Below are 20,542 nucleotides of genomic sequence, written 5' to 3'. Positions count from 1 at the left end.
TCTCCATCTGCCCCTCCCACATGCTCACAGCACGGCTGAGGTGCTGCAGCGCAGAGCTGTGACGACTGCCCTGGCTCCCTGTCATAGTGAGGGCTGTACACCGATCCTTCAGATACTCAAGGGGCTCAGAGCGCTGAGTGGACCTGCATCCCTCCACCACGGCCTGACCACCGTCCATGGTCCTGAACGCCCACCTGTGCAGGTACTCGGAAGGATGACCTGAGCGATGAAGGCCTATCCTCTGGCGGTACAGCTGTCTGGCTTGTAGGTGGAGCCTGAAGGGCACGAAAGCGATGCTGCGACTTCCTATCGATGTCTCTTCAAAGCGTCTTGACTGGGAGTGTTTCTCAGGCCGTGGTGGAGGGATGCAGGTCCACTCAGCGCTCTGAGCCCCTTGAGTATCTGAAGGATCGGTGTACAGCCCTCACTATGACAGGGAGCCAGGGCAGTCGTCACAGCTCTGCGCTGCAGCACCTCACCCGTGCTGTGAGCATGTGGGAGGGGCAGATGGAGATCTTGGAGGAGGCCTGTGTCCTGCACCTCAGTGTAGAGACTGTTTGGGGCGAGGTTTGTTTGCAGAGCCCTGGGAGTCCCAGCGTCTCTCCCCGAGGTCTCTGGCTTCAGCCCAGTGCACTGAGGTCTGAGTCGAGGGTAGATGGTCTTAGTGAACTGAGGACCACAATCCATCCTCCATCTTCATCGCGGGTCTTTGTCAAAGCAAGTCCTAATGTGAGCAGAAATCTCTCCCCGAGCTGAGAGAGGAGTCAGTCACAAACATTCTTGGGATCCAGAAAACGGCGTCTCTTTGCCAGGGGAACTTTTCAGCCTTCAACATAAGACACGGCCTGATATGAAGAAAGTACGTGAAGTAAAAGTGTAGAAACTCGCTGTAGTTCATCGCAGCCGATATCTGTGAAAGATTGTTAAGGAAAACATGAATAAAAATGTATTAAATGTGTAAATGTGTGAGAAGAAATGACGTCTGTGGCTCGTCAGAACAAGCGACTGACCCAAATGAGCTGTCGGTCTGAGCGGCTCACACTCCCAAAGGTGAAACACGGAATGTGTGATGTCACAACAGAACTGATGATGTCACTGCAACCGGCCAATCAGAGGTCAGGTTCTTTTTTGTTGCCATGGAGATTAGTCCGCCTAAATAGAGTTTGGGATGGAATGTTCTGAAGTGAACGTTACCATAGAAACCTGCCATGTTTGGGAGAACTAGCAAATCAATGAACATGAACTAAAACCAGTATAAAAAGTATAAAAGTGAATACGGCGAACAATAATTCCAGTATTTTACATTTACACAGTTGCATGCTGGGTAGGAAAGTCCAAATGTTTGACAGTGAGCTACAGAACTTTTGGTCCGCCAGAGTCGTCTCATGTCGTCTCATGATCGGAAGGTCGGTGGTTCGAATCCCGGCTCACTGTGAATGAAGTGTCCTCGGACAAAACACTTGGTGCATGGTTAAGCCTGACCGATTTGGATTGTTGGGGTCCGATACCAATACTGATATGAAGGGGATTGGCATGGTCAATATGTAGGCCGATATTTGAATCAATTAAATTTTTTTTATGTCTCTATATCGTTGAACATTTTTTATTATAGTAAAGGTTTCAATCATAGAAATATATGGAAAGGTCCATATGCACCGCTGATATTTCCGGCCAAATTTAAAAAAATGTCTCATCTATAATCCTGTGTATGATGCTTCTAAGGGCCCGATCTTGTGCATCAAAACGGAGACGATAGCGTGACATTTTGCGCTCAGTAGGAGCACTTTGTGATCTTGCCACTCCAGACTTAGTGCATTTAAGTGGGTGGAGACACACATCTTCCTCCAACCAGATCGACTCCGCGTCCAGGAGAGTGGTTGTGTGGGGTGAACAAGTGCTTTTGTTTTGCTTCGCGTTCGCGCCAAGCACGGCCGATCCGCGCCACAGCGGACGCTGTAGCTCTTTTTCTCTCGAGACGTGAACATGGTTTAGCTCACGATGGGGTAAATAAAGTTTTTAGTTTGACCCGTGAGAGCCTAAGGCTTAAGAAAGAACGCAAGACAGCGCAATGTAAACGAGGAAGTGAACGTCAGCCGTGTTTCCATCAGTGCAGTCACCTCCTCTTGTGACGCCCCCTCACAGGGGAGGCGAATGGCACATATAGCGCCGCCACTCGGTAAATAATTCGCCAAGAGCCTGCGCCGCCCCGTGCGCCGCCACAAGATCTGGCCCTAAATGTGTCAGTGTTGAACCCGGAGGCTGAAGCTGTGAGAGGCTCATTTTAAAGCTATGACTGAGCTCTTTCCAGTGCAAAAAACGGGAGAAATCGGCCGATAGCCAATATTGAAAATACACAAATATCGGCCGGCCTTAGTAAATGGTAAATACTCTCAACTTATAGAGCTTATATATTTATTTCTGCCTTCATAAGTCCCAAAGCACTTTACAGCAAGCCGGTCACCGGTCACCCATTGTTTAACATTGCACAATTTAAGATTGACCAAAGGGAAACATTATCATTATGGTTAAGTGCTTATAAATGCTAAACAGTGGTGATAAAAGTGTATATGTTTTATAAATGATGAACAAAGATTTTCTCAATGCATTACAAACTGCCTAATAATGTGAAGTTACCAAATTCAGTAACTTCACATTATTAGGCAGTTATTACATAATAACACCGCACTATGTAGTGAGTTTATTACATAGTGCGGTGTTATTACTCAGTGTGGTTTGACAAGCAGTGTATCAGTTTTGCTCCAACGCTGTGCTACAGCGGCGGAGTGATCTGTTCGGTAACCCGATCTACAGTAGTTTGTTTACTGCGGCCGGCTTTACTACACGTGGAATTCACAAAGGAGCTTTCTACAAATCTGATATGGCAACGTTTGGAGGACGACCCCCTGATTTTGAAGAGATTTTTAATGCAGGCTACTAGTTACCATAGACATGCACTAGCCTAGCACTAGCCTAGCACCACTAAACTCTTCAAATATAAGGACAACACTCTGGATAACTAGGAAATGAGGCCCTATGTCAAAAATCCTGAAATATCCCTTTAAGCCTGAAAAGTCCACTCATGTCTGTTCTCTCTGTCTCCCGTGTCCGCAGCCTTCACCATGATGATCATCCTGGCCCTGATCCGCATCGGGAAGGACTCCGGGGCCGGCCACCCTCCCGTCGCCTCCCTCTCGGGCGTCCCCAACCTGTTCGGGGTGTGCGTGTACTCCTTCATGTGCCAGCACTCCCTGCCCTCGCTCATCACGCCCATCTCCAACAAGAAGCGCGTGGGCAGTTTCGTCCTGGCCGACTACATCCTCATCCTGGGCTTCTACTCGCTGCTCTCGTTCACCGCCATCTTCTGCTTCGACAGCTCCCTCCTCCACGACATGTACACGCTCAACTTCACCGACAACTGCCAGGTGCTGGACATCCCGTTCCTGCGCTACTTCCTGGGGCTCTTCCCGGTGTTCACCATCAGCACGAACTTCCCCATCATCGCCGTGACGCTGCGGAACAACTGGAAGACGCTCTTCCACAGGGAGGGCGGGACGTACCCGTGGATCGTGGACCGGATCGTGTTCCCGCTGATCACTCTGGTGCCCCCGGTGGTCGTGGCGTTCTGCACGCATAATCTGGAGTCGCTGGTGGGGATAACGGGGGCGTACGCCGGCACGGGGATACAGTACGTGATCCCGGCGTGTTTGGTTTACTTCTCGCGGAGGCACTTGCAGCCGGTGATGGGGCGGGACGCGGTGAACAAGCACCGGTCGCCCTTCAGACACGCGTTCTGGGTCTGGTTCGTCCTGGTGTGGGCCGCGTCCTGCCTTATGTTCGTAACGGCTAATATCATTCTCACGGACACCAAGAAGTGAAAAGAATCAGAGACTCTTTTTTTTGTTGGGCTTTTTCTGCTCATTTGTGGATTTCGTGGGGTTTAATCAATTCACGTCATCACTTTAAATTCATTCTTTTTTCAAGATCACGGTACGTTGAAGCCGAGCTGCACAAGATAGATATTTTACAAAGCCATTTCAACACAGAGCGTTCCATTAAATTTACATTGTATCAGTGTTGACTAAAATATTGGTCATAATTTTAGCCTAAGTAATATTTTTGCTGACTAAAATGAAACTAAAATGATATTAAAAGTTGTTTCTGAGATTAAAACTGTGACTAAAATGTCCAGATATTTTCATCGACTAAAATAGGACTTAATAATAATGAAAAGGAGTGTCTAAAATCATCCAAACTTCCACAGTCTGAAACTGCCAGAGGAACAGCTCTGTGCTTTGTCCATGTGGGAGAAGCTCCATAAAACAGAGGACTTTCATTAAATATGATTACAATAAATATTATAAATGCAGAGTCGACTAAATTCATCTTCAATTTAGTCGACTTAAAGCAGTACTAAGTAACTCTTGCCCCTAGAGGCCATAAGCGCAACTGCAGGTGTCGTAGCAAGTATTTATTGTCTGTGAGAGTAAATACTACGCTGACAGAAAAGACAAAGGGAGAGAGGGATATTGTACATCCAATTACACAATGGAGATCATTTTTTTCACTCAAACTTGGCTGTACATACTGTTTAAGTGGCGCTAGTCCACAGTTAGCTTTGCCCGTTAGCCTGTTAGCTTCTTCTTCGTGATTCTATTAGTGTGTATTGGGGCCTCTGACCTGGAGGCAGCGAAGTTGCAATTTTTTCTGGCCAGAGACACCAGAGGGAGATGAAAGACCTCCCAATCATCCCATCAACACTTGTATTACCCCCAGAGACACTACGGAAAGGATTTATTAAGGTAAACGATCTACTTAGTATTGCTTTAATTTACATGCAATTATAGTCGACTAAAACTAGACTAAAACGGAAGAGATTTTTTTTTTTACTATATCTCGTCATTACTAAATTTTCGTCAAAAGTCTAAAACTAAATTAAAATATGTTGCCATTGTACGCATTTTTTTAAAAATCAAATTATCTCTAAATAAAACTTAAACAAGGCAAAAATAGAACTAAATTAGGATAATTTTATGTTTTGTTTATTTTGTTCCAGGTTTTTGGGAGAAAATATGTGAATCTGAAAATCTTAATGAATTTCCATTATACTATGGATTCTTGCAGAATCTTTCTGTGATTTTTACCCTTTGTCTTGTCAACCGAGTCTCAGTCCGAGTCAGTGTTTAAGCTGCTCAAGACGTTAGCATGCTACCGGTTAGCAACGGTCAACCATTCAATGGCTTAAACACTCACATCTATGAACGCTGAGGAAATACTACAGTATTTACAGTATAACAGGGCTTTCTCTTGGCACGATCGGAGATGATCTGTTGAAGCTAAATGCTACCCGGTAACATGCTAACATCTTAAACACGGACTCACTGGTTTCTTCACATAAACGTGCGCTCTCTGGGGCCGTGTTTTTACTGTTATCTTCATAAAAATGCCACTTTCAATCAGCTGTCTTACTTTCATATCCTGAGTAGAGATATTGTCACATGTTGTAGTTCTGCATTATTCTACTTCGGTATTCAAAATGGCCGCCGTAACAACAAAAGTCACATGACCGAAAGGCATGTATAACCTGACAGTGTTTTATGAAAAAGGAAAGTAATGTCAGCTGAAGGGTCGATATTACTCCGTTGTTTTTTGTTGCATCCATTGAAATAGTCCATGAATGAGCAGAACTGTGTATGAAGTGCTCCTTCCTCAGGCCTTACTCAGACAGACTGTGTGCCTTTAAGTGTGTGAATAGTGTAACTAAGAGTAATTTATCATTTTCTTTCAAAGGGACCAAATATATTTATGGCATGAATGAGGTTAGATTGTACACAGATCGTCACACTGTTCCTGCACAGTATCCACACAGGAGAACTATTTTGGGGGGAGTTTTATTCATACAAAAGCAATGAACTCTCCCTATGTGAAAATGACTTCAAAGCAACATTTTAAGAAAGATGTAGATAGTTTCGCCTCGTAGTTTTGACAGGTTGGTTGGGCACACTTTGTTTTAGTCCCATCCAAGTTTTAAATCTTTTCTCTTACCTCAGTTTCATTAATTGTGATGAGAAAATGAGATGTATAACTTAAGATTGCTTGAATTAAGAAAATACATATTGATTTTGTATAGTTTAGGAAAAGGACGTTTTTTCCTACTTGGCCCAAACCAACGGAAATTCAAGATAAAGTCTTATTAATTCAGGCAATTTTTAGTCATTTGTCGACTTTAGGATGCTAATTTTCTGCAGACTAGCAATTTTTGACTGCCTCATTTCACTGACAATAAGAAGATGACACACTAAACCAGTCATTATTATTGAGAAATCCAGTCGAAGCTATTGAAATCTTTAATTTTCTGCACTTTTTGTTCAGGGTGTGTCTAGTTTTGGGACAGTAGCAAGATTTAATGGTTCGGTGCAGAAGATAATCATTCAGTTAAAGGTTTTGCATGCGGTTTGATCCAAAATGGTGGATGATTTTTCTCCTTTTGAAATTATATAGGCTGTTCAATCGAAGCACATTTCTCTCAAATCAAATCAAACAAAGCAGTTTACAAAGGATGGAGGATATTTCTGACTGTAAACTCAAATATGTTTCTTTTTAAGTTTGTATCGGACTGTTTCTGAAGCACGTTCAGACACAAAATGGCGGCTCTGTGAAAGACTTTCTTCTGGGACGCTGCCCTTGGAAACTGCATTACCCAAGATGCATCTGACTCTTTAGGGAACTGAATCTACGCTGGGTGCGAATGTGACTGTGAAGGATACAAGACATTTAAGGTGGACCAAAGATTGAAAACTGTCCGGGCATTTGTAGATGTTACACCTGAAGCTGACGTTTAAAGTGTAATTTGTTAAAACATTACGGTGCCTCTTTCTCGGTTTTGAGCGCATTTGTAAAATGTGTTTTGTTTTGTTGACAAACACCTCAGTTTCCTGTTTCTGTTTTTGTGCGATATTTGGTTTTGTTGCCTCTTTTTAAGTTTACAATCAACCTCATTATCTTGTATTTTATGGGAGTTTACTTTAAATTTTATAAGCAATAAAGAAATTATGATCTGATCAAGATAAGATAAGTTTGATCGTGTCTAAAGGCTTTCAGTTTTTTTGTTTGAGGGCGAGACGCTGCAGCTGAATAAGGAAAAATAAAACATTTTTTTATATATAAAATTTAGCTTCTACCGCAAAGAAACATCTGTGAATCTGCAGCCCTCTGTGAATTTCTATTATATTATGGATTCTTGCAGTTCGGAAAAGGCGTGACCTAATATAGAGACAACAGTAATTCTATATTTGCCTCATCATCATTATAGATCACCGACGACATCTCGTCATATAAGGGGGCGTGGCTTCGCCAAGGGGGAAAACAGAATCTTTAGGGAAGCACATTTTTCACTCTTTTTAGCCTTTTTCTTTTCTTTTAGCCAGAGGAATATGAACTTATTTACCACATAAATAAAGTCAAGTGTAAATCGGGCCCATATGGATATTTTCTAACAGCAGATTGCTCAGTGGAAGTGAAAACAATGGCAGTCATAGCTAGCGCTAGCCGTTAGCACTAGCCCAATGCTAACATGAAACGTCATGTTAGCATTCTCCGTTATTTATGGGCTGTTGAACTGCTTTGCTCCTCTCAATGTCTTTGTATCTTCATTTAGTAGAAAACTATTCATAATTCAGCATTTGTTAAAGGGGCTATACTCACTACTGCCACCTTAGGTCATACGTGTAACTGCACCTTCTATATTAAGCTCGGATGGGTCTGGACTCATTCTACACATTAGGACATGGCTGGAACATGTAGGGGGAGGAAAATACTTGATTTTAATATTTAATACATTTGCGTTGCTCACCAGTGCCTCGGACGTGACGACACGGAGATCCCCCAATAGGTTTCTCTGAAGGAGAAATACAGGTCACAGAATGAAGTTCTCTGATTGGTCGAAGTGGCTCAATGATGTCATGATCCTCTTGTCAAACTGGTCTAAATCTGGGACTTCTATTGCAACACAAACACAGCACTTACTATGCACACAGTGTCTCACTCAAATCCAGGCCATAAACACGGAGCAATAGTTACATTCTTCACATTTTCACAGTTTATCACATTTCCTGGAAATTGTGTGGCCATTGTCTCCGCCTTCCTCCAATTAAGATGTGTTTTAAACAAGAATCTGCGCCTTTGCGACACGTTCTCGTCTTATCTCCCCACACTTTCTGTTCATTCTAAACTCGTAACTCAATGCAGAGCGATGCTGCCAGACAGTTTTAAGTCTGACATGGGGTTGTTCAAATCGGCTGCAGTAAACCCTCCAATAATTGAGCGGGGATTAAGTTTGTATGTGTATTTTCGAGGCCGCCCCGACGTGACCCGCCCCTCGACCGTTAACGGGGGAGAGCAGTGAGTTATGGCCTCACGTTGACGGTTATTGCCCCGCAGAGTTTGTTTTGGTCGTAAAAGTGAAACTCCTCCGGGGAAGATTGAGGTGAAAAGAAGAGACAAACTTGGTGGAACAGGAGGAACTCGTGCCACAGCAAGAAGGTCTCCAGTTTGATTCTAGGATTGTGCTCAGCCTTTATGGGTTTCCTCTGGGTGATCAAGTTTCCCCCATAATCCTCAAGATCTGGAGGTGGATCAAAATCAGAGGATGAATTTGGGAGTTTATTGGTTCTAGAGAAGAAGGAAAAGTCAGATTAACTCGGGTTTCTCAGAGTTGCATATTGAGGAGTTTGTGTTGATGCTGCACCTGGTTTGAAAGCTCAGAACCTCCAGAATCCAGTCTCTAGAGCGGCTTTCTCACAAAACCATCGGTGAGCGACTTATGCTTCAAAGACACTTGTGTAGCTCTCTGACTTAGGAGGAGATCACGCTAAGGTGGCCAGTATAATTCAACAATATAAATGAAAACAACATGAATTATTGTCCTATACCTTGTTTACATATTGGGTTTGTAGATTCTGTTGAAAATGTTCAGAATACGTGATGAAATGTAGAACCAACAAAGGGCTGTAGAGCTAATTCGGACTTGATTTGAGGGCAAAACTGGGAAGTGAGATCATGTGCTTTAGCCACAGGATCTGGCAACCCAAACAGTTCATGCTTTGTGATCGGATAAATGAAAAAATGTGCAAAAATGTAACGTTATATCATGTAAAATGCACCACGATAAAAAGAACTGAGGCCCTCAAGAAGGTTGAAAAGGCTAGCTTCTTTATAAATAATAAAGAAGCTAGAAGGGACGGGGCCTTTCTGTGTGGAGTTTGCATGTTCTCCCCGGGTACTCCAGGTTTCCCCTACCACTAAGAACATGTACAATAGGTCAATCCTCTGGCCAGGTGTTTCTGACCATAAGCCTGGAGCCACATCATGGAGATGGGTCCCCGAGCGCTGACCCACGCTGGCAGCTCACTGCTCCTACAGGTCGCCCCATTGAGGATGGGTCAAATGCAGAGAATGAATTTCCCTACGGGGATTGATAAAGTATGCCTTAATCTTAGCCTTAACCTTAACCTTAACCTTAAAGTAATTGGCCACCATTTTACATACTGAGATATGTTCTTGCCTTAGCTTTGACGAGTTTCGAAATCCGCGCAGTAATCTTCACTTTACTGTGCGGATGCCAAATTACTCCTGGTATTATTACGCCTTACAATATAGTTTATACTTTTATCCGCTTAGAAAATCCACATTGTTTAATTTTGTGTAATTATACTTTGTAGTGTAACACTTCATGTAACCATATTTAAATAGGGAAAACGTGGAAGAGCTTGGTAGCTTCTATCTTGACCAGTTTTGGAGCTATAGTGGAGAGAGGGAGAGGCTAAATGCTAACGCTGTCTGCGCTGTGTTTACGTGACTGAAGGCACGGGTGAAGACCAGACAGGTCCTAAAGAACTCGTCAAAGCTAAGGTAAGAACATATCTCAGTATGTAAAAATGGTGGCCTATTCCTTTAACCTTAACCTTAACCTTTACCTTAACCTTTACTGGATTAAAAAACTAATGTGTTTCGGCTCACAGGCCTTCCTCAGGGCAAACTTGAGATGACTGTCTGAGGCTCGTTCGAGATGAGCCAGACAGATGCAGTTTTGACAGACGGTGCTGGTTAGATTTCTGTCTGACTTACTCCAGACTTGCTTTGATGTCACGTGGGGCACAGAAAGCTCAACTTGACCAGTCGTCTTTATCAGCCGCTGCTTTTCCCCAAGAGCTTCTGCAGCGGCTGCATGACGGGAAAACGCCCACCTGTCAGCGGCTCAGGTGATGGGATATGAGTCTGCTGTGATCAGAAACGTGCTCCTCGCTCCTCTGTGACCCCGTCCTCTCGCCTCAGGGCAACACTTCAGATCTGAACAGAAAAAACATGACGGAAACTATTAAAGGTGTGTATTGTCCCCTAAAAGAGACCTCATGTTTGATGCTTTTCAGAACAAACTCAATATTTTATCTCACAAACTTGAACAAACTCACAAATGGGAAAGTTTTTTTTTCCGATGATGGATGATGTCGCTGGAGCAAAGGAAACAGAGCATTATTCAGGACAATCTTCAAATGAACGCGATGTTCTCTGGATGTGGAGCGGCCGGCTGGACTTCAGACTTTTTTCTCCGTCCTCGTTGCGCCCGTCTACTCTCGGCGATCATCCAGGCGAGGCACAGCTGCATCTCGAACAAGCCTCATCTTGTAACTAGTTTGCAGGGGTCACATGCACAAGGTGGGCCGGCACATGGTCGCCTGGTGTATGCACATATACAGCGGGAACCCTAGTTTACATACACTTTATAAAAAGACACATTTGCATTTTTTTGCTCACTGTCTGACATGAAACCAGTTAACTTTTTTGTTTTTTTAGGTCAATTAGAATTTTTAAAATTATTTAGATTTGTCAAATTCCAGGAGAATGAGAGACAACATTTTCAACAATTGTTTTAATTACTTTTCACAAAGCCATGAAACATACATTTTATTAATATTTGGTTTATTGCCTTTAAACTGTATAACTTGGGTCAAACGTTTTGGATTTCCTTCCACAAGCTTCTCACAATAGTTGGCAGGAGTTTTGGTCCATTCAAACAGAACTGGCATAACTGAGCCACATTTGTAGCCACCTTGCGTGTACATGCCTTTTCAGTATATGCTTTGGGTCATCGTCCATTTGGAAGACCCATCTGCGCCCAAGCTTTAACTTCCTGGCTGCTGTTTTGAGATGTTGCTCCAAAATTTCCACATAGTGTTCTTTCTACCTGACAACCCCACTGCATGATGCTGCCCCCCCGTATTTCACAGTTGGGATGGTGTTCTCAGGCTTGCAAGATTCCCCCGTTTCCCAGTCAGACCACAGGATGTCTCCAAAAATGAAAGTCTTTATATCTTTATATATCTATATTTGCAAACTCTAGAAACTCTGACTCACTACCAACCTTCAAATCAGTCCTCAAAGCCCAAATTCTCAAACTAGCTTTTTCCTAAACCCCTTTTTTGTTTTGTTTTATTCTAAGACCAAAAAAAAAAAAAAGTGAAGAGTGGTTTCATGTCCGACAATGAGAAAAAAATGCAAATGTGTCTTTTTGAAGTGTATGTAAGCATAGGTTTCCCGCTGTTCATTACAATAAGTTTAGTACTGCCCATATGAACTCGACCACATGGACATTCTAGTCTATTAAAAGTCAGAACAGTTTTTGTGGTGCTTCGTACTTTCAGAAGACGGATTTTCAGTTTTGTCCGTTACACGTGTTCACATAAAATAATGGATTCAGTCCCTGAGTTCTTCTGCCGTGCTGATGTTCTGTAATTCAGCGTGCGCCTGTCGGATTTGCAGGTGTGCGTGGAGGCAGATGGCCGGGGTTAACTCACAGATGTTTGCTGGTTATTAATGACCCGAGATCGTCTTCAGTCTCTCAACACTGAGCCTTCATTAGCACAAAGTCCTCTCACCGACTGTCCACAAACATGACAAACGCTTTGGACTTAGAGGGGAATGGAGTTACGCCATGTTCAGGAGACTTCAGCACATGATACATTTACATTTAGAAGGTAAAGTAATGCATATGTAACAGGTCAAAGCAATCCATATCTAATTTATGAGTTCACTAAACACCTTGACTTGCCCTCTGCCGGCACTGAGGCGAGCAAAGCTTTTTCAATCAAGTGTAAACAATAGAATCCACCGACAGTGTGAGGAGTAATGGAAGCGATTTGAGTACTGAAATGATTTGAAGACATTCGTGGCAGACAGGATTTCTCAGACATGGAACAAAACAATTTCCTGTATGTTTTTCATGAAGGAACATTTATATAATCTTCAATATGGTCGTTCAATCAGGTTTTATGTGTTATCAAGTTAGTATCTAGTGTATACATAGGCAAACTGTGGAAATGATCTCGGATTATCAAGAAATTTTAGACAAATGTTAGAGGGAGCTACGAATATTATACTGTGAAACCAGAAGCCTTACCATGTGTGTCTGGCATACAGGCGATATGTCATAATACATGAAGTAGATGAAGAGCATTTCTTTTGTGTGTGAAAATACCATAGACATATTATTAATAGACTGTCATTACTCACTCCTCCCCGTTTGACAAAATAACTACGTTCTAGGGGGAAGTCATGGCGGATTTACAGACTCTCCAGCTCTCATGAAGCATGTTCCTAAAAAGGGCATAGAAGCGGGATCTTCACCACAGACTCCGCCCTTGCGTGACATGTAGTTCGCGCAGCTCCAATACTAACAGTCCGAGCCTCATTAAGTACGAGATTTCTAAAATTGTCCTTACAAAAAACAGACTGGTTTCTTTAATTGTAACTATACATCCATCCATCCATCCATTTTCTTCTGCTTTATCCGGGTCCGGGTCGCGGGGGCAGCAGTCTCAGCAGAGATGCCCAGACTTCCCGATCCACACACACACCTCCAGCTGTTCTGGGGGGACCCCGAGGCGACACCAGGCCAGCTTAGAGACAAAGTCCCACCAGCGTGTCCTGGGTCTTCCACGAGGCCTTGTAATAATTGTAACTAACCCAGCGTTATCACAGGAGTATATCTAGCTGTAGAAAGTTTAAGAAAATTAGAAACCAGGCTTTAAAGCTGCTTTTAATGTGTCTAAAATGCAATGCATTCCAATGGGAAACTTTTATTTAAAAAAATTCAGTGACCTTTATTTAACCAGGATAGTCCCACTGAGATTAAGAATCTCTTTTTCAGGGGACTCCTGGCTCCAGAGGGGAATCTGTTGTACATGTTTTTAGTGGTAGGGGAAACCGGAGGTCCCATCCATGTGGGAATCGAACCCGAGACCTTCTAGCTGTGAGGCGTGAGCGCTCAGTGTCACTCAGTCTCAGTGTTGAGCGTAGCAAAACTGTTATGGCGGACATATCCTGCAAAATGGACTTTCTTGAGATTTAAACCAAAGACAGACTAAGTACTATACTATAGTACAAAGTACTATTTCACTACATTCACACCGTTTTGAGTTAATCCTCGGACAAAAAATTCAATTTAGCTGTTTCTTCTTCTACAGTGTCAGCGCCTCGTTCTGTACTTCCTGATTACACTCGCGTCATTGTTCAAACCCAAAAACTGTCCTCCACATTATTAAAGCCCATGATCCAACATTATTGATTTTAGCCGACTTATTATTCCTATAGCTACCAGCAGGAGGAGCCCAGAGTCAAGATTTTCACCAGCTCTTTCTTCTGCATTTCATTACTGCCATTTAAGTCTTACAGCAAAAATATTTTTGAATTATAAAACAGAAAATATCAAAGCTGAGGCTCCCAAAATAATGTGTTTTTAAGTCTCTTTTTAGGCTTCATATGACATGTCCACTTTAGAATGATAATGATAATGAGCTGGAAATGGCCTAAACCAAAAAATGGACTAGTGTCAAAACTCTGATAAAGCTGTAACTGTTGTCAAATCAAAATATAAAGCTCAGATATGGACCTACTTTAAAATCAGTGATCGCCGATATCTGGCCTGGCCCATGGACTCTCTGGCTCTGTTGTGTTTACAGATTGAGGTGGTTTGGACATTTACACTGGGGGTCAGTGTAAATGTCCACCCGGGGTGGGTCACGTGATCGACTGGTGGTCTTTTAGCTGGTCTCTTCCCCTCCAGCCAGTCTGGTAGATTGCTGTGTCCTTAGGCGAGATTCACTCTTTCAGTCAATCCCTGTTGCAAAAACAGATCAATATTTTGTCGAAAGGGATAAAAATTATTTCCACATTTGTTTGGCCTGACGAAAACGCCAAGAGTCAAATTAACAAGGCTTGCAATTGTCAGAGGAGCGAGGAGGCTCAGCCGTGTCTTCGGGATGAGCAGCTCAACTGGTGCAAACCTAGTAATGAATGGAAATGGAGAGAGAGCGAGGTTTAGCAGGTAAACGTCCTGTCTAGAGCTGGAAATCTTTGCCCGAACCCGACGGGATGTCACACCGACAGTCGGTTTGGGTCGGGTCGGGCTTCAAGATTTATTTCTATTTTTTATTAATGACATTATTATTTCTAATAAAAACTATACATACTGCTGCTGTATGTAGGCTGCTGTGCAGAGGCTCTGACCGGGCATTAAATAAAAAAATATTTATGTCAGGTTTGTTTCGGCTTGGGCCAACAATTCAAGGTAACTGTTCGGGCTCGGGTCGGGTCCGGCTTGATTTTTTGGGCCCGTTTCCAGCTCTAGCCCTGTCTGTACTGTCTTTGGTCATCACTCAATGAAAAATGTAGACGGCTGTAAATAATCCTTTGATCAAACATTTTAGAATAAGTGACTTACTAAAAAGGTGGCAACTGAGTGAAAAGTTGTGTTTTTATCTGGTTTTCTTATGATTCAGAACCAGGTAAAATTGAACGACTGATTTAGACCCAAGTTTGGAAGATTTACGTTTTATTCTCGAGCTGATGTTACAAATTAATCACATGGATCAGGTTTTTTACAAACAGAATTAGAAGAAATAAAATTGTTGTTTTTATTGAGTTGTGCATGTTATCAGGTTACAGACCAATTCCATATGCAGCACTTTAAAAAAAAAAGTTTTTTCCCCCTCTCACCCTTTGTGATAATGGGTCTTTTAGTATGAGCAGTTATGCTCAGTACATTTTCATGTCAAATTTAAGGAAACAAAAACACAATAAGACAACACCACACATAGATACTACACACTCACACACTCCCCCTGTCCCACCCCTACTGTCCAGCCATGGTTAAAAAAAGGAAAAGAAAATTAATCAAACAACACAAGACACAGAACAGACACATTTGCTAGTTTCCTCCGTCAGTGACATCTACAGAAATAGCTTTGGATACATATAATTATGTAACATTTTAGACAAGGATTATACTGTATTTGGAATACATACAACTATACAGTACATTCATAGTTATTACATACAATCGAACATTTGCAATCAGGTTTCATGCAGTAGCAGGTTTGACCAACATGAGATATTTTGCTTTTGGCACCGTGGATCTGGGCTGCTGAGAGCTCCAACTGGACAATGTCTTTAAATGATGTGAGCCATTGCTCCACACTCAGGGTTTGTCGAAGTTTCCATCGACATGCTGTCATCTTTTTAGCAGCTGTGAGACCAGCTAGAATTTGGCGGCGTTCGTTGATATTTAATATATTAAAATGTTCAAATACAGCACTCAGACGTGACTCTCAGCAGGTTCAGGGCAGATCTGGAGGACTTTGGTTTGACTATCTGAGGTAGAGGGTCCAAGATAAAAATATGGGAATAGTTTCTCAGTGAAAGAGTCTTTGTAAAAGTCAATCAGAGACATGTCGCTGAGGTTATAGAAGGAAACTGTCCCTTTGTCACAGTTCAGTTGCACACGGACTTTCTGTGGACGCTTTCTGATGGTCAGCCTCCTATGAGCTGTAACATATTTATTATTGAAAAAGGCCAAATACCAAAATCCATTTTCTGGTGAAGAGAGATTTTCCCCTTTTCTGTTGACTGACTCTTTGATCATTCCAATACGCCATTGTGGATAATCTCCCACCTCCACGTCCCAAGCATGAGTCCCAGACCGGAATCCCTTTGATCCCAGGACACGGACACAATTACTGAACCTCTCAGGATTATCAGGGAGATCCAGAGGAGGGTCTGCTCGTCCCAAACTGGTCAGGTCCTCAGACAGAAGCAGCTTTGGGTTTGCTGTGTTTGGGTCCAGAATGACGGGGCTGAACTGGACTGTCTTCCCCATCTTCCTCCAGACCCTGAAGGCCAGGTTCCCCAGGAGCTCAGCCTGGTTTAGGAGCAGTCCTGGGCTGGGCTGAGGGAGCGGCTGTGGGGTCTGGGCTGGTTTATAAGAGGAGATGAAGTCCTCTTGTGTCCTCTGCAGCTGTGTCTGTAGCTCCTGGATGCTCCGCTCCACAGAGGCCAGTGTGTCCCTAATCCTGCCCAGCTCAGGGCTCACAGTCTGGGCCTGTCTGCTCTGCTCCTCCCTCACAGCCTTCAGCCGGAGTTCCTCCTCCTCCTGCAGAAACCTGCGAAACCGGCTGAACTCCGCCCTGATATGGGTCTCGCAGACACCTGCCTGCTTCTCCGAGTGCAGCAGGAGATTTGTATAGAGCTGCTGTAAAGACTGTGCGTCTGCTCTGTGCTTCAGCAGAGACTGCAGCTCAGTCTGGAGCTGCTGCTTTAGCCGAGTCGCCGCCTGCTCTAAAGAAACCACCGTATGCTTTTTGTGCAGAGAAAACTCACAGACTGGACACAGGGCGCGCGCCTCGTCCAAACAGAAGAGGGAGGGCACCTCGGGGTGAGCGCCGCACGCTCCAGCTTTGCGATCAGACGAATGTTTCTCTAACAACTGCTTCTCTGTCACGGAGACACACAGCTGCTTCAGAGCAAAGTTCACATCTACAGATTCTTTCGAAGACCTTCTCTTGCAGACGGGGCAGGTCTTGGCTTCGGCCTGGTCCCATTGCTTCTCTAAACAGCTGCGGCAGAAGCTGTGGCTACAGCCCAGAGTCACCGGCTCCTTAAAGGTGTCCAGACACACAGTGCAGGTCAGATAGTCGTCCACCGCAGAGACTGTCTCGGCCATATCCGTGTCTTCTTGTTTTCTGTGAGGATCAGTTTTAACAGAGCTGATCTGAGTAGAGTTTGGAGTTCATCCAACGCACTGGAAAGTCAAGGCAGCCGTGTGACAGTGTCAGTGTAATCTTTACTTCCTCATTCACCTGGTGCTTCCCTTCAGCAGAGGGAGCTCTTTACTCACCTTTACAACTTAAAAACTCAGGTCAAAGCTCAAGCGTATAAGGCTATGTTATGTCAATGGGAAATGAGTCAAACTGCTACGGAACTTTACCTTTAGCTATGTCACTTCCTATCAATAGCTTTAAAACCAACAATGACATTTCTGCCCAACATTTCTTCATTAAAATTGCTGCTTCGCTAAAATAAAATGATAATAATGACTTAGAACAAATGTTTTCCATCTAAATAAGTCATATTGACCAAAGCATTAAAACCTGGCATGTGCTCTTTAAGATGTGGTGTGAATTTGGGCTCAAGGGAAAAATGATCAACTTCCTGGACCTTAAAGACACATTTGGATTCACTAGTCGGGATAATTTAAGACATTTACAAACTCAAACTTAGAACTTCACTTGTGGAGCAGCGTTACTTTTAACAGTGCACAGAAAAAAGAAAAGAAAACAAGTCACACGGCAAACAAACAAACAAACAAACAAACAGCAGGGGGCGTCATTAGGCACTGCTTAATTAATGACGCCCCCTGCTGTTTGTTTGTCGTCTGTGTGACTGACAGTTCATTGTTTTGTGCACTGTTAAAAGTAGTGCTGCTGCACAAGTGAAGTTCTAAACGGATTACACAGTATACCATACAAATATAAGGTATACTGTACATTTGTAGTAAATAAAAATCTTGGAGCGAGTCACCTTTTACCCCTTAACCCCCGCCTTAACTGAGCACATTTTCTACAGTTTTACCCAAAAGGAATCATCTAAAAAGCCTCTTGACCTGAGAGTTTACAGGCTGTAGGCCAGTGTTACACCTCATTTGAAAGCTAAGACCTTCAAAACTGATCGAAGTTTCTTCTTTGTTTTTGTTCACGTTTTCAATGCTTTTTTGTCACGTTTTTTTGCCACATTTCTGTCACGTTTTCATAGCTATTTTTGTAGTCTAACATTTAGTTTTTTAATGTAGTGCAGCTGATTAGGGGGCCCTGCCCTAAACCTGACATCATGACCTCATCACATTCTAAATCGTGAACGTATTGCTGAATACACAAAATGGCATTCCAGCCGTTTGTCCAGATATTGTTGGATTGTGACTAACTAAGTAACTCTTGCCCCTAGAGGCCATAAGCGCAACTGCAGGTGTCGTAGCATGTTGTGATTTTTTTAATCAGTAATTGTCTGTGAGAGTAAATACTACGCTGACAGAAAAGACAAAGGGACAGAGGGATATTGTACATCCAATTACACAATGGAGATCATTTTTTTCACTCAAACTTGGCTGTAAATCCTGTTTAAGTGGCACTAGCCCACAGTTAGCTTTGCCTGTTAGCCTGTTAGCTTCTTCTTTGTGAGTCCATTAGTGTGTATTGGGGCCCCCGACCTGGTGGCAATTGTGGTTTTCTGTCCAGAGACACCAGGGGGAGATGAAAGACCCTCCAATCATCCCATTAACACTTGTATTACCCCCAGAGGGACTACGGAAAGGATTTTTAAAGGCAAACAAGTTACTTAGTCCTGCTTTAAAGAGCCGCTGGGTCATGAACGTCACATCACTGCCTCTCTCTGTACTGGACTCATCCTTCTTGAGGACCACAGTGCAGCCAGTATATAATCTTTTATTCATTTTCATTTTATGGAGAGATTAAAATTCTCTGCAAAATGTGCCGTTCATTTTTCATAGGGTGCAAACAGTAGCAGCACAATATCCTTATTATCTGCAGGTAAGGACAGAGGATCAGGATGTGCGGGTTCTTTGTCGGCGCACTCGTAAAATGGGAAATGTTTTCAGTATGCTAATCCTACAACAACGTGCTCCTGACCGAAATCCAGGAGATTTGGAGAACGCTGTTGTTTTCCACCGCCGTGTCGGTGCCTTTTCTGCTGTTGGTTAAAGAGGAGAGCTGCAAATGTCCTGATCTTTAGTCCAGCAGTGTCTTCATTTCTTGCACTTTGACCTTTGAGAGTTACGTGGATCTTTTGCTAGATTTATACTGCCCTGGTCAAAAGTGTTTCTCATGCATTGGCTTGTCTTTATTTTCAACAATATCTATATTGTGTGATTCACATTGAAAACATGAATCTATGGATGAACACATGGGATATGTAGGTATTGTACGGCGAGACACTGCAGGTGAAAAGGGAGTCTTGTTAAATATATCAGTTTGAAGCTTTTGCTGTAGATCACAGGCATAATATTTTTTTATTTATTAGTTTATTTGACAGGGACGGTTTACATTATTGAACCTTTCTATAATTGTGTCAGTATTAGCTGCAAAGCGAGTTTTCAACTGTTGTCCCGGACAAGGTGTATTATGCCAACAACAATTATAAAACATATAGAAAATGTCAAAAGTTGAGGCTGCATACTTGAATGTTCGTTCTGGATTTTGGTGCAAGGGCAGGTCAACCAGTTCAAAAAGAGAACATTGTTAAGATAAATATGTACAGTTATTTACAAAGCAAAGAATATATGAGAAAAATAATGTGTTTTTTCATTTTATGTTTACTTAAATTCCCATATTTTTGGCGACAAAATCTGAATAATGGATCGAGCCGGGTTTAAATTTATGGTTACTTTTTCAGAGGTGATTTTGGATCTCGTTTAGTTTGAACACATTGAAGGCCAAAAACAAAACATCCGGGTTAAGTCTTCGAGAACCAGGCTCGTAAAATGCACATGCGATAAAAAGCGATCGATAACATGCGCTGTTTCAAAACGTGTTGTTGTGTTGAAAATTGACTTGAAACAGATTTTATTTATATATAGGTATTTAGGCATTTGCCTCTTCACATAACGTTAGTGTCTGTCCAGAGAGGAGAGAAGAGTTAATGAGAAAGGAGAGAGTTGCATAAAACCCCTGTTATCTTCATTTCTAAAAAAAATCGGTGATTTTGATCAAAACTAGCCTCTGTTTAGCTTGGATTTATCAGGAACTGAGGCACGTAGAATTAAACTGTTTTCACCTACGGAGAGCTCACCTTTTAAACAAGCCACAGCATGTGTCCATAGCTATAACATAGAATTTGCTGTGGTGCTTCAAATATCAGGAAAAATGGTCTGGATTGTTGGCACTTAATGTGTTAGCATAAACTGTTTTTACAGGAAAAATGTGTAAAAAAAAATAATTTCCCCTTGTTTTAGAAATTCAAAACTCAAGAAATCAGCTTCAGGATCAAAATTTCCCTCTGAAAAATCCTTCAAAGCATTGTTCAGTCTGAGGCTGGAACATTTACAGTCTGCTACTTATTGTTGCATCGATGTGATAAAAATACATTTGGAGTCTGTATCTAATGACAAAAAGCCGTTTTTCCAGTTTGTTCCATGTGTAGGACG

At 42.7% G+C, this 20,542-nt stretch overlaps 2 protein-coding genes across 3 annotated transcripts in view; one reads left to right on the top strand and one right to left on the bottom strand.

Moving 5' to 3' along the window:
- The window catches only part of tmem104 (transmembrane protein 104), a 116,615-nt gene extending 112,371 nt beyond the window's left edge, over positions 1-4,244 (top strand). For both annotated transcript variants that reach the window (XM_079564487.1, XM_079564488.1), the window contains exon 10: positions 3,112-4,244. In XM_079564487.1, coding sequence (XP_079420613.1) covers positions 3,112-3,875 — 764 coding nt within the window. In that variant the 3' untranslated portion in view covers positions 3,876-4,244. The remainder of the gene's footprint in view (positions 1-3,111) is intronic.
- Positions 4,245-15,646: 11,402 nt separating this feature from the next.
- Positions 15,647-17,050, bottom strand: LOC306969194 (zinc-binding protein A33-like; the record flags this gene model as incomplete). The annotated part of the gene is made up of 1 exon (XM_079564794.1): positions 15,647-17,050. The coding sequence occupies one exon, from the start codon at positions 17,048-17,050 to the stop codon at positions 15,647-15,649; it is 1,404 nt and encodes a 467-aa protein (XP_079420920.1).
- Positions 17,051-20,542: the final 3,492 nt, after the last annotated feature.

This window comes from Gobius niger (assembly GCF_951799975.1).
Source record: "Gobius niger genome assembly, chromosome: 10".
NCBI classification, from domain to species: Eukaryota; Metazoa; Chordata; class Actinopteri; order Gobiiformes; family Gobiidae; genus Gobius; species Gobius niger.
This window is presented reverse-complemented; position numbering and strand designations above follow the sequence as displayed.